The sequence below is a fragment of the Lindgomyces ingoldianus genome (genome assembly GCF_010093535.1).
Source record: "Lindgomyces ingoldianus strain ATCC 200398 unplaced genomic scaffold BDR25scaffold_2, whole genome shotgun sequence".
Lineage (NCBI taxonomy): Eukaryota > Fungi > Ascomycota > Dothideomycetes > Pleosporales > Lindgomycetaceae > Lindgomyces > Lindgomyces ingoldianus.
In genome coordinates, this window is record NW_022985163.1 from 2,129,839 (window position 1) to 2,142,959 (window position 13,121).

Here is a 13,121-nt window from a genome sequence, read left to right on the forward strand (position 1 = left end):
CGTTTGAAAATATTTTGGCAAGCGATATCGACCAATTGAGGCGTAATGATAAATTCTTTAAAAATCGATGCTGACGATGCTTAACTGGGGTTATTAGATGAAGATGCGGTAGAGTTCGGAGTAGACCTGTGCTGTGATATGATTCCTTGCTGAACGTCGGAATTATGATAGTACGCATGACCACCAGTCAGATCCTCCTAGCACAGCAGACCTAAGGACCACACATCATACTTGCGAAAATCGACGTTGTCTCTAGCATGCTGCTTCGTCGCCTAAGGTCTCAGGTGCGTTGTAAACCATCGTCCCACCATATCTCTGCTTAACATTCGAATCGCCCTCAGAATTGTAAAGGTGAAGAGAGTGTCCAAAATCGGATATACACGCGGACATACCGCTAGTTCGTGATGCCTCAAATAGATCTTGCTGCAATGGAGTGGCAGCGCTGGCAATGTAAGGCGTGACTAGGACAATGTCCAGCTTGAGATCTCTATATGTGATACTAGAAACATACAGAGAATGGATTCTTTGTGCGACATCTTTGCAGAAGAGTAGCTTCTCGGGGAGCTGACTTCGTTATTCTTCAGGAATGAACGCAGAGTTCCTTCCGCGACGAACTCGGTTACGAGAAATGAGATTGGGCGACTGCGCTCAATGTTCCAGCCATATCCAAATATGCTCAAGATGTTGTTGTGATTTGCGAGAGAATGCATGACCTATTACAGACACAGGGCGCGATTAGTCCCGATACAGAAAAGGCATTTCGGGTTTCATCCTTACCTCAACATCTCTCAATACACATGCCACTTGACGTTCAAAGGTGCTGAAATTTCCAGTCAACGATGGCAGTCTCACTTGCTTCACTGCATAAAGCTTCCTCGATCTAATGTATGGATCGAGACTCCTTGTACGAGACTCCTTCCCCCACAATCGCGTCGTGTCGTAAGCTGGGGCATCGAAAACCTCAAGGCTGAAGCGCTGGATGGTTGCGAGACGCCTCCCACGCTGGATAGGATTGTTCGAGATACATGGCAGGTGGTTACCTGTTTCAGAGGTCAGCGAAGATTGAACAGTATTTGGAAGATTCTTACATCAAAAGGAGATTCCATCCAGCGACGCCAGTGTTCTCGCAAGATCTATTGCCCCCTTCGGACTCTAGACGGCCCCATGGAGATGGAGAAGGATGTCTCCATCGTATTAAACAGGATGACAGGCTGCAAGGATTCTTCCAGTGAGGCTGGGGCTGAGGCTCTTTCAGTGCCAGCTGTCTGATCTTGCATTCGTTTTACGTTCCTCCCATGAACGAGCAGTAGAGTCGACCTAGACCTGTAGCCTCCATGGTGCCCTTCGAGTACGATGTTCTCTTTAGAACTCGTATTAGTAATGGCTATATGCAGGTAAAATGCTAGATCCATTGAGCATGGCAGGCGAATTTCCAATCTCAAGGTTGCGTACGGAAGCCTAGCGGTAATACTTGGCATTACACCTGGCAGGCGTGAGATGTGAGGGTCAGCTAGCCCGCCGCTGGGTCGCCCGGTCTTGGTGGAGATAACGCTGTCGTGGCAGTGGCAGTCAGGGTTTGGCGCGCAATGACGTAGAGAGTTCTGGCCTGGCGTGGCTGCCATCTGTTGTCTCTGTTCCCGGTCTGCTTCACAACATTATGCGAACTTCGTAGTGCTTTCCTCGTGTCACTCAATTTTCTGCTGGCATATCCTAGTTCTTCACCCTCACGCAAGAAATTAGGAGCGCTGTCGCATTGCATCCATGTCGCATTGCATCCATCCCACATTTCCTACATTTCCTACGCCATAGGGAGCGTGCTACCATCTCAAGACCACAGAAAGTCAAGGTGCAAGAGCCTGTTTTAGAGCGGGAGAGAGCACCTGACAGAGCCTTTTTATCTGGGGCCAGAGCTTCACAGATTCTCTGAAATTACAGCCAAACTGGACGACAAATGATCTCGCACTACCGGGCGGATTCGACATGGCGCCGAGGTCTGCAAGTTGCTCTCAAGACGCTGCGTCAATCGCCCACTACCTGGAATTCGCCGATATAGAATGACAGAACGAGTGAAAACAAACCTTGAGAACAGCTCTGCGCTGCACTGTTTATTCCCAGGCTCTTGTACTATACGTTACCCGTCAAATCCCAACCAAATCGTAAAGGCTAAGCGCGAATCCGACAAATTCCACGACTAACGATACGTGTAGCAGAATTCAATACAAGCCTTGGTCACCTTCTCCATATTGAGCCCTGGGTTGCTGCTTTCCTTCAACTGGACCATCCAAGTCGTGAACGGGCCAACTGCAGCGGCGGAGGGCGCATCTCTCACAATCTCGCCAGATTCGGTGATCACTGGCTCTGCACCTGTAAAGTCCCCTGTCATGTTCTCCTTTGCTTGAGCTGCCGCAGGCGTGCAGTCGTCAATGGTCTTGACAGCGGTGCTATCATACGCAAACTTGACCACCACTATCTCGTGATCGAAATCGAACCATGTCCCGTTTTCATCACAGAACTGTTCTCGTCCCATGTGTTTGAGCTCAACTTGGATGAGGTGTTGACCAATTGCATTCTGTGAAACAGTCGCCCCAAGTGCCCAGAAGCGAACTTGATGGAGGCGAACTAACGACTTTCCGGCAAATAATTGGTGGAGTCTTTTTGGGTCAAGAGTCAGATAGACACCGTACGTCTTACTCTCCTCTTTGGTAATGCTGTCAACTTCTACGATACCTCTCTTCAAAGTATCAAGCTCTGCAGCGTTCAACGGTTCAAACGCTCCGCGACCATGATCATCTGGGGGCCAAACACTCGGTCGGAATTTCGTGAACGAGGCCATTCGATCATAGCAGACGTTCCAAATATGATCTCGAGCTGTCTTCAGGCAGTCCAGGGTTGGAACTCCGGATTTCAATGCGTCATCGAGTTCTGCGGTGCTTGAGATCTTCATCAAGCCCCAGAAGCTTCCAGCTCTCGCGGCGTAGTCAAGGCTCTGCATCACGGCAAAACTATAATCATTGATGGCCTTCTTCATCCAGGTATATATCAGTGGCAATCCCTGATTAGCAGCATTTTCGATCACTTCGTCTCCTTCCCGCTCTTGCTGGCTCTTGTAGAAATCTTCGCTTGAGGAAGCATCCCCCAATAGCTGCAACGCTGCAGTGTAGCGCAACATTGCGTCGTTCCTATCAAGAACTGTTTGCATGTACTCATCGAGAGCAGTGGACAGTGCGTCTCGGTCTGACTTTGGAATTGCGCTTTTGAAGTCATTTATGACTTTATTGATATCCTCTTTGGCAGCAAGGATGGCTGTTTGATCGGGTGGAGTGATGCTTCCGTCGGGTCCAACGGTCGGGTCAGCGATGCATTGGTTGAAAGATTCCAATGTAGCGTTTTGAAGAGCTGTCAGCTGGTCGATTACGCAGTCCTTTTCAACATCGTATCCTTCGGTATTATGAACCGTGGAGAAGGCCTTATATCCTTCAGCGGCGACTTGTCCAATTGCAGACAGCTTGGACGGCATCATACAGAAAGATGCAAAGCCCTCCACAATGTCTTGGGGATTGAAGTTCAATTTGTTCTGAATGTCGTCCTTGACTTTATCCATTTGCGCTGTGATTTTATCATGCTTCTGCTCCAATTTCGGCTTCGCTGCTCGAATCTTAGCAACATAGCCCTGCATAATGCCGGATGAATTAGTCAGTTGGTCAATTTGCACTTTAGCAGCGGCCAAGCCATCAGCATTAGCAATGCTTTGTGCGATTTCCTTTTCGATCTCTTTTGCATTGGTGCGTAGAGCGTCTTCGTAGCGCTTGAGTGTGGTGGTTTGCTTTTCTAATATGATGAGCATGGAGTTCAGAGTGTTGAAGTACAGCCAAAAGGCCAACCTGGGAACCCAGTTGGGCGCATGCCCGAAAATATCCTGGTTCAGACCGATTCTGTTCAATTTGGTGGTAGTCTGGTTCAGAAGGGATCCCAGCTGCGCTACGGGTTTCTTATCTGGGGAAATGATGAGCTTCCAATCGTCTCGCGCTTGCTGGTACGCTTTTGCTAGAGGTGACTTCAAATCGGACGTATTCAGTGTTGGCACAAACGCAAGTCTCTTGGTGAGTCTTGAGTATACTTCTCGTGCGTTGCCGACATCCCCTGAGAAGTAGAACGCATCGCCTTGGTTCGAGAGCATTTGGCACTGATCGGGAAATGCAGTGACAATATCAACCTTCAGGTCTTCTTCTTGTCCGTCAAAATTGAGACATTTTGCGGTTATCGTACCCGGTTGACCGTTCGAACCTTTGTTTCCAAACTTTCCTCCTGTCGTCAATCCCTGTACGCCTCCCTTTCCTGCAAACCAATTAGTATCGGAAGAAGAACAAATTTTGCTAAATAGCAGTGGTATCTACCTCCTTCGACGCTACAGACTCGGTTCTGAAGCCCGGATTGAATCGCGTTAAGGGATGCGTCGAGCGCGTCTCCTATATTCTTGAAGCAGTCCCACATCGCTGAACCAGATTTGGCCGCCACTTGGGAAGTTGCCATTTGAGTACAGTCATTTATCGCGGTTGCCATTTTTGCTTCTCTATCTGCGCCTCCGTTTGTGAACCATTCCGAAATTAGCCCACACGCAGCCTTGCACCTGTCTATGTCGGCCTGAGCAACATTTTGAGGTGGATTGTAAAGACTTAAAAGCTGCTGCAAGGCGACCTGACATGATGAGGCTGATTTCTGGTTGGGCATGGTCGGTTTGGGATGGAAAGCGGAAGGTTTGTTGATGACTTGGTTGAGGGCTTGTACCAAGGAGCCTAGAGCAGCGGCAAAGTTACCGAAATTAGTACAGGTCTGCTTACACTCCTGGATGAATTCGGGTGAAAATCTCTTGGGAATTCCACTTAGTGGAGAAGGATTGTCTGCAGGAAACAGCTTTGACAACGCTTGCTGCACTTGTTTTGGCCATGGGGTCTGTGGCTTCAACATTTGCGTCAATGTCGACTTTAAAGTCCGGGCCTGACATCCGTAGTAGACTGATATCTGACCTGTAACGAAACATTCAATCTTAGAAGTCTAGATAGGTTAAACAAAAAGAGGTAGGTGGATTACCTGCATTGCCACCATTGCCGCCAGCGAGCATTCCCGCATCACCACCTGGCACAATATTACACCCTACGCCCCCATCACCGCCATCAGCGATAAGACGTAGATGATCTACGATGTCTTCGTCCATATTCTCGACGTATAGCCATATTTTACCTCCAGTCCCTCCATTTTGCGCTGTGTTAGTTCCACCTGCATCTGCTCCTTTATCACCACGGACGTCAATTGTGGCGCCTGATTGCGACTCGATGATCAAAAAAGAGCAAAATATGCCCAGTTCAGGTTCTTGATACGTTCCATCTGATCGCTTTTTTACACCTATATGTGGAATATCTGCAAGTGTGACCTTTTCCGAGTAGATCAAGCAACTGATTACGGAAAAGCCGAAATTGCTGTCAAGAAGGACGCCTTTTGACGTCGGATTAGCGAGTCCTTCAACGCTGAGAGTAAGGATTCTGTCTGGTGTTTTGTAATCATTCCTGATGTCCCGGTTAGGGCCGATTGCGGTGGAGGCCATATCTTGCTGTGGTGATCGATATAGTGCTGGGTATTGGATTCCAGTTGATTTGCATCACTGCTAGTCCTTCCTATATAACAAGTACCAAAAATTTCACCGAGTGGAGGGGGTGTATAGCTAGAACATGAAACGTGGTCAAGTGATAATTCTAGTCGTATGACTTCGCGTGATCCGTGATCACATTTTCGCCCTCCTTGATCTGATGTAACAACAAACATGAAGGGCCGACCGTTAAAATTGTGATGTCACCCTCTGATATAAGAACATGCAGCCCGTATATGCAAGCCTCGGTAGGATGTCGCCGCCTTGCATGTCCTCGGTTGCGTTGAACTCAACTGTGGCTGTCCTAATTTCGCGAGCCAGGCCCCTGCAACAGATGGGATAATGTATGCACTTGTTGCGAGTCTGGGCTGACATGGCGTGGCCGTTGTGAACATCTCCTGGAGCACTACCGCCGCCAAGAATCATTTCTTGCAACTATGGTCACCAGTCTTAGGAGCATTAACTTCAACTGCACATGACCGATTGATGTTTTGCGTTCGATGTCAGCTCATATTATGGTGTTCGGCAGTTGCGCGAGAGGACTAGCTTCGACGAGGGGCCAAGGGCTCAGAGCTGTGTAAGGTTTTATAAAAGAGTTATTATCTAGCATGACTAAAATCCTCCCCCGTCTTTGCATTCTTACCCTAATCACTCTCATACATTCACTCTCGACTCACGATAACCGTCACTCTTAACAGCAATTTCAAACAAACCCAAGATGGCGCAGTGCAAATTAAACGACTTGGTCGATAAAATGAAAGATCATAGCACGCTGAATGGTTGGGATGTGCTAGTGTCCTATGATCTGAGTACCATTACGACGACGCTTAACAAACAGGTGTCTCAAGCCGGTCTTCTTGATCCCTTGAAATGGACTGATGGGTCCGAAGAACCTGGTATGTGCGATGTGCTGAAGGATTGTGAACTGGAGAGGATTTGTTTTCTAATTATTTCAGATATCTTTGGGAAAATCTCCAAGACTGAGATGTCCTTACAACTTTCGCCGCCCACCTTATCCGTCCCAAATAATAGCGACAAAGTGCGCCTTTCATTTCCGATCAAAGACTGCACATGGCGAAACGAGAATGATCCCTCAGGAACTTTATCTCACTTCCCGGAAGTCTCGAACCTCATTCTTATGACCCCTGTCGTTGCGATTCAAGGAACATATGCCATAGGTCCGAGAGGAAACCGATTTGCCGACCTTTCGCCGAATTCAAAGTCTACCGTGGCTGCAAACACAATCCAGATACTCAATCATGAAGAGTCAAATCAGTGGTGGGCCTTCTCGTTCGACTTCAAGAAAGTAGAGGCAGAGATTGAGTCGGTTTCAATCCTGAAACCAATGCACCAAAACATCTGCCAGAAGATCAAAACCCTCTTCCAAAACAACCATACTCGTTTCTATTTGGGTTCATTGCGGCAGTCAAGGGTGCTGATTGACAATACGTCTAACGCTCATATGACTCTGTACCCTTCCCGTTTCTGCTTTTCGATCAGTGGTTCGGCCTTGTGTATTTGGATCGGGGTAATAGGGTCAGGTGATGATGGACAGGAACCCTCTGCCCAGAGCCCTCTACAGTTCCGCCCCGATGGCCAAAAAGTACTGAATCCAATACCTGCTGGCTGCAACGCCAGCATCATTTTCAGCCGCCATTTGATGATGAAATTCGTCGAAGTAAGCCCCGTTATTCGGTTTTATATGCGGTGGAAAGCTAAGGGACGTTACAGAACGCACTCTCATCCTTAAAGATTTGCGGAAATCTAGAAGAAACAGATGGTTAGTATTCCGTTCCACGGTAAAATCTCCTCGCTTGCTAAGTGTTTGCATAGCGGCCGGCCTGGTTGTCAAAATGAAGCTGATGAATTCTCACGTCGAAATTCCGGGGTATAATCGCAGGATACACGCTAATCGGAGGGAGCACTACGACAGATGCTCTTTCGACATGAACAGCTCTCCAGCGCTCTTCAGCATCGGTTCTGCTGCGGATGTCTCCGTCTCATATAATAGCGAGGCAGACATATATTGGTGGTATAAAGACGTCGTCTATTCTGGTGGAGACACTAACAACATATTCGATGACGGCAAAATGAAAGCTACATTTGAGATCAAAGGCACAGGTCAATGGAGCTCCTCTGATGACACTCAAAAGTACCCGAATCAGGTGGTGCTTCGCCTCTCATTCGATCAGGCTTGGTGCAAGATCAGCAACAAACCGTACGAGTTCAGCCAGTACCCAAAGGTTCCGCCGAATCCACTCTCGAACGCCGCTCTGGTACTCGACTACGCTCAGATTACGGACGTTTTGTTCCCTGTAAAGCATTGCTTCGATAGCGGTGGGTTCGGACACGGAACCTTTGCTACCCCTCGAGATTTCATCTTGACCGGAAAGTTGAGGGAGGGGCAGGAAATTATTCCATTTTCTCTTTCGACTCCGGTGCAAGCAATTCAACAAGACCATCAAACCACTACGGACTCAAAAGACCCTAAAGACGTCAAAGCTTTTGTCCACTACCTCCTGTCGGATCCTATGCCTCCTATGTATGGTGACCTGGTCAATGCTTTGGCTTCGGACGCTGGTGACTCGACCACTCGAGTGGCAGAAATATTCAAGAGCTACGATTATCCGCAATTCACGACTGAGGATTTCGGAGGTCCTTTGCATGTTGATCTAGAGTCGCTGCTTGACCCTCAGAAGCCACCAGGGCCGGGAAAAAAGGTGTTTCCTAATGAACCAGTTGAGCACCGGTTATTCGGAGGCCTCTACACTGTATCGGTTCCACTAGCAGATGAAGGCGAGATGATCGTCGTGCATCCGGTCACTGGCGAGATCTTGCATGAAGGAGAGAAGTCTTTACCGGTGGTTACTCTGGACAGAGAATCCTCTGAGACACACGTTGAATGGTCTCGTAGTAATCGGAAGTTCAATGTTGTGTTCAAAGCCGCCCTGGATGCTGCCACCAATTTCATCACGCTGTCATTTAACGGTACGGTGGTAGACTCCCTCGGTGCTACAGCCGTTTTTGCAGGTAAAATCAGGGTCGGAGACTACTTGCAATACACTCGACGGAGGCAGATGGTTGGCGCTACCGCCGAAAAGTCCACGGATGAAGACGGCCGGTGGAGAGCGGACAATGATTGGAAAACACCTACAGGTCAAATGTTGAGATCAGACACTGATTTCAGCACTGACAGTATCATTAACACAACAATCTGTGGGTTGAATCTGTTTAGCCTCTTAGCTGCCCTTGCGGCGATCCGGTATGCCATGAAACTGGACAAAGTCGAAAAGGGATCCCAGGAACATATGAAAAAAGGCCTCCAAATGTTCCAAAGTTTCCTCCGCGGGAAAGCAGATCAAGACACCAAGGAAGCCCTGGCTGCACGCTCTTGGATGGTAGACAAGATCACGGATGATCTGCAAACTAAAATCAAGGCCAATCTTGACGGTGTTCTCCAGAATGAGACATATGAGGCTCTGATAACCCAATATGATCCTGCTCAATCTACCTCTCAATTCGACAACGACGCTGACCTAAAGGGTCGGTGTGATGCAGTCAAAGCAGCTGCAAACATGCAAATTGAGAATTCTCTCGAGACTCAGCTTAGGCCGTTGATAGATACCGTCGTAGATGTCCGAAGGGAAGAGTATGAAGGCTCACACTTGCTCGCGGACTCAGCTGGTGACCAGGAGGCTATGAATAGAGCTTGGTCGGGTTTCAAACGGGGGATTCAGTTGCGCTTGACTGAGGCCTTGAAGATGGATCTTCAATCTGGGCCTGCGGTCTTCTTAGAAGCGTCTCTGCAATATGCTCTGTTGAATCGGAGATCGGTCAGGCAGCAAGGTGAGATTCAAAACAACGGACTCGCCATCAGGGAGTGCCAAACCATTCTGGATGAGAAGGCGAAGAAGACGTCCGACCTAGAGATAAAGAAGGAGAAGGAAGGGTTAACTACGGACGAGGAAATAGAACTAAAAGTTTTGAAAACTGAGACAGAAACAAAGAATGCGGAAATGGAGCGACTCAAAAAGAGGAAGGAAGATATGACCTACGAAAAGGCAAACCTAGAAAGAAGACAGCATGAAGCGGACCAAAAAGCAGAAAAAGCAGCAAAGAAATTGTTTGAGAGGTGACGAGGCATTGGGGGCGCTCGTCAGCCGGAGCCATGGTTGCACCAAAATTGAGCATCGAGGGTAGGACTATTTCGGTCATGTTTGTGCTTTCGACTAAATGGCTATCTGAACTTTCCCTTCTTGAGTGTACCTATTTTCATGTTAAAATTCCTGGGCCTGTATATATTGTTACCACGTTTAGTACTTACCTGTTCACGAGATGCTGCTTAGATTGGAGAAAAGCTTCCCTTAGTCAACCTGAAGGTTCGTCAAGGCCAAGGGTAAGGAGCTTATTGAGACGCTCAGACCCTGAACACTCTGACATATCATAAGAGATGAAACTTGAGAAAAAAGCCGAGCCGCTCACATGATAAGAGCGTTTAGATTAAACTGCAATCTCAAAGTGCATTGGTGGAAGCCAAAGGTAGTCATCAACCAATAGGGAGGAGCGCTCAATCAAAAAGGCCATATAGTTGACCTATCCCAACGAAAGCAAACAAAGAGGGACGAGAGAATGAGCATGGGGGGCTCAGTATCAGATGTGACACGGCAATATCCTGTATCTCCTAGAATAACCACTGTGATGACCTCAAATCCCGAAGGCAAAGAAAATTTACTATTGAAGTATAATATCTTCCCCATATCCTCCCGACCATCCCCCAAGCCCCCAGTAATAGGATCCACTCCCCCTCCCGCCCCCTCCTAGATAAATCGACTACACTTCAGCGTCCCAAAAAAACCCACGGCGTCCTCCAACTCCCATTATACGCAAGCAGGCACTCCAGATCCAACGCCCCAATTCCCCCAATCCCCCCCAACCTCCAAACGCCCACCACACCATCAATCCAACTTCATAACCTCCTCCATCCGAATCCCTAACCCCGGCCTACAAGCACCTTCTTGATCCTCAAAGGGCACAAAGGGCCTCACGCGCTCCCCTCCAGCTATCCTCACCTGCCTCAACATCTCGCTATCCAAATGATTATCGTGATCATGACTGATACACATCGCATCCAACTCCGGCAAATCCTGAACCTCGAGTGACAACCCGGGGAGCCGCTTCTTTCCTAGCATACCGTACGGCCCGACTTTCTTACTCCACACAGGGCCCAGCATCCAAATGCCACCCGCGGCGCCATCTTTTGTCGGGGTCTCGAGCTGGAAATTTCCATGGCCATCTTTGTAACCTTAAATGTCCCTTTAGTGTGACCAGCGCCGAAATCGTGGTGTAGACCGTCACGAACTAAGCAGTGTCAGCAAAGACAAGCCCAAAGTTGCGAGTTGAGCGTCTAATCCCAGCAGGCTTTGATAGTTAACCCGATGGTATCGCAAGTAGGAACGAAGCTCAGATGAGAGATGTAGTTGGTTTGTAGTAAGATAACACCATATAACAACCAGAAATATATGCAAAACAGAGTCAACATTTCTATAGTAAATCTATGTGTAGGGACTTCATTGACAGGTTAATTGAGATCGATAGCACGTTGTCAGTCCTCAAAGCGCCAAAATTAATACTGAGAAGAGCTAGCGTGATGTGGCTGTTGCTCCCTGCACAATTTGCCGATGATGCCCAAAACATAATTAGAGGAATTATGGCAATATTCGTTGTGTGCACAAGTTTTAAGCTGCTCGAAGTCAAAGTACCCCTTGGATTTCCGGCACGGTGGGTTTTCCCCCATCCATCGTAATCCACCTTCCTTCCCTCGTCCTCAATTAACACTGTCCACAATGCCTCTTCTCATATCGTTGCTTCGCACAGGCCGACCAAAGAGACCCCTCGAGACGGATTCTCAAACGATTGCACCTCAGGTCAAACGAGTGAAAAATGAACAACCAGCATACAGGATCCCTCTGCCTAACGAGCTCGTCGAGCTTATCTTCCTTCATCTTCCACCTCGAGTGATCCTACGCTGCCTGAGGGTCTGCAAATCCTTCCAGTCCGTTATATCCGGGAGTCCTCGGATCCAGGCCATGCTACACCTCCATCCTATTTCAATGAATTCAAATAGCACACAGAAGATAAATCCCTTCCTAAACCGCATATTACCTGACCTCCCCGTGCGAGGAGAAAAATCCACTTTCAAATATTTTGATCGGGTTTCCGGGTCTCATCCAGTCAAGCCAGTACCCTATTATGCAACAACTGAGGGAGAGAATGCCATTAAACAATCTCACACAGACAAGAATGCTAGTTGGAAGAGAATATCGCTAGGTACACCAGGCCAGCCTATCCGCATCCGCTTTGTGAGAGCATTTGAAATGCCTGATGAGAGCTTTAGCATCGAGGAGTGGGAAGTTTACTGCGGAGAAGGGCTTACTATACCCGAATTCCAAGAGATCTATGAAGAGCATAGGGCGACGCCGTGGGGACAACTGGAACAACCGGGACAACCGAGACGATCCCATCGATTCGCTTGGGAGTTTTTATGTGAAGATGGGACATTATGGATGAAGTTCAATACTGAAGAGGAGGAAAGTTGCTTGAATAAGGTTAAGAAACGTTGCAGAGACATTAGTTCGTGGCAAGATGATATAAGGATCTAGCATATTGATAAGGTTCCGCGCTGGGGAGTTATAGATACTGCTTGGGCCCCGCTTGAAGACATAGATAGTGATGACCGCATTTCGAAGGATAAGCGGGAACTCGGAAGCATAATTCAAGTAATCCAGAATGGTCCATCGATTCCCAAGGGAAATATTCTCATGTCCTTCGGAGCGCCAATAGAGATAGAGGGGCGAAGCCAACACCGCAGAAGCATTTGGTGTGCTGAACCTGACCTCCCTGATAGAACTATCGACCTAAAGTTGTACGCTCCGTCTTATGACCACCGGTTCATTGGAGAGATTGTCTTGCCACACTGGGAAATCCCGGGTCTGTTCGGCTTCGCTTACCGAAAGACTTGCCTCCTGTGGCTCCTCATCACTTGAGGATGGTGACGAATAGGATTCAACTTCACCACATGAGCTATCTTACCTCACAAGGGCTACTAAATCCTCGTAGCCAGTCAGTTGAAGGAACGTTACGCTTTCACTTCTGTCCATCTTTATTATTTCGCGAGTTTCCGTTTTGATGCGTCATTTAACCAGGAAAAGGTAACTCGTTCGGCGAGCGGATGTCTAGATAGGAATAATCGACGGTAGATCTAAAGGGCAAAAATTCAGATAGTAATCTAAACTCGAACTCTTTCTCCAGACGTGCGAAGCAAATCACTCCATCTCCTCAGAGTAACGTAGTATTATTTTATTCCTCGAAATTGCCCTTGAAATAAGGTACAGATACAGATACAAATACAAAGCATGCCAAAAAAAACTATACACTAAATATCTTACAGTCAAAAAACATACATGTCATAATCATCCTCGCC

The 13,121-nt window shown here is 47.8% G+C and overlaps 4 protein-coding genes across 4 annotated transcripts; 2 read left to right on the top strand and 2 right to left on the bottom strand.

Moving 5' to 3' along the window:
• Positions 1-1,781: 1,781 nt before the first annotated feature.
• On the bottom strand, positions 1,782-5,663 carry BDR25DRAFT_251807 (uncharacterized protein). Its single transcript, XM_033686145.1, has 3 exons — positions 5,089-5,663; positions 4,395-5,024; positions 1,782-4,335 (listed from the first exon to the last, which is right to left on the bottom strand). The coding sequence occupies exons 1-3, from the start codon at positions 5,597-5,599 to the stop codon at positions 2,192-2,194; spliced, it is 3,285 nt and encodes a 1,094-aa protein (XP_033554041.1). The 5' UTR covers positions 5,600-5,663; the 3' UTR covers positions 1,782-2,191.
• A 550-nt stretch (positions 5,664-6,213) lies between these two features.
• Positions 6,214-10,103, top strand: BDR25DRAFT_339187 (uncharacterized protein). Its single transcript, XM_033693356.1, has 4 exons — positions 6,214-6,537; positions 6,598-7,319; positions 7,373-7,421; positions 7,475-10,103. Exons 1-4 carry the CDS (start codon positions 6,360-6,362, stop codon positions 9,775-9,777), a joined length of 3,252 nt encoding a protein of 1,083 aa, XP_033554042.1. The 5' UTR covers positions 6,214-6,359; the 3' UTR covers positions 9,778-10,103.
• A 16-nt stretch (positions 10,104-10,119) lies between these two features.
• Positions 10,120-11,435, bottom strand: BDR25DRAFT_349131 (uncharacterized protein; the record flags this gene model as incomplete). The annotated part of the gene is made up of 9 exons (XM_033694506.1): positions 10,120-10,207; positions 10,235-10,344; positions 10,410-10,455; positions 10,501-10,575; positions 10,607-10,914; positions 10,967-10,999; positions 11,074-11,182; positions 11,217-11,270; positions 11,311-11,435. 9 exons carry the CDS (start codon positions 11,433-11,435, stop codon positions 10,120-10,122), a joined length of 948 nt encoding a protein of 315 aa, XP_033554043.1.
• Positions 11,436-11,484: 49 nt separating this feature from the next.
• Positions 11,485-13,025, top strand: BDR25DRAFT_349132 (uncharacterized protein; the record flags this gene model as incomplete). Its single annotated transcript, XM_033694507.1, has 6 exons — positions 11,485-11,655; positions 11,695-12,271; positions 12,335-12,665; positions 12,701-12,760; positions 12,816-12,893; positions 12,950-13,025. The coding sequence occupies 6 exons, from the start codon at positions 11,485-11,487 to the stop codon at positions 13,023-13,025; spliced, it is 1,293 nt and encodes a 430-aa protein (XP_033554044.1).
• Between the last annotated feature and the right edge of the window lie 96 nt (positions 13,026-13,121).

What these genes read in the sequence shown, in the direction of transcription:
- BDR25DRAFT_339187 (XM_033693356.1), top strand. Translation starts at nt 6,360, where the DNA reads ATGGCGCAGTGCAAATTAAACGACTTGGTCGATAAAATGAAAGATCAT. An exon ending in TGATGATGAAATTCGTCGAA is followed by an intron (nt 7,320 to 7,372) that starts GTAAGCCCCGTT and finishes GGGACGTTACAG; the next exon opens with AACGCACTCTCATCCTTAAA. An exon ending in AAATCTAGAAGAAACAGATG is followed by an intron (nt 7,422 to 7,474) that starts GTTAGTATTCCG and finishes GTGTTTGCATAG; the next exon opens with CGGCCGGCCTGGTTGTCAAA.
- BDR25DRAFT_251807 (XM_033686145.1), bottom strand. Translation starts at nt 5,599, where the DNA reads ATGGCCTCCACCGCAATCGGCCCTAACCGGGACATCAGGAATGATTAC. An exon ending in CGGCAATGGTGGCAATGCAG is followed by an intron (nt 5,025 to 5,088) that starts GTAATCCACCTA and finishes GTTTCGTTACAG; the next exon opens with GTCAGATATCAGTCTACTAC. An exon ending in AGTCTGTAGCGTCGAAGGAG is followed by an intron (nt 4,336 to 4,394) that starts GTAGATACCACT and finishes ATTGGTTTGCAG; the next exon opens with GAAAGGGAGGCGTACAGGGA.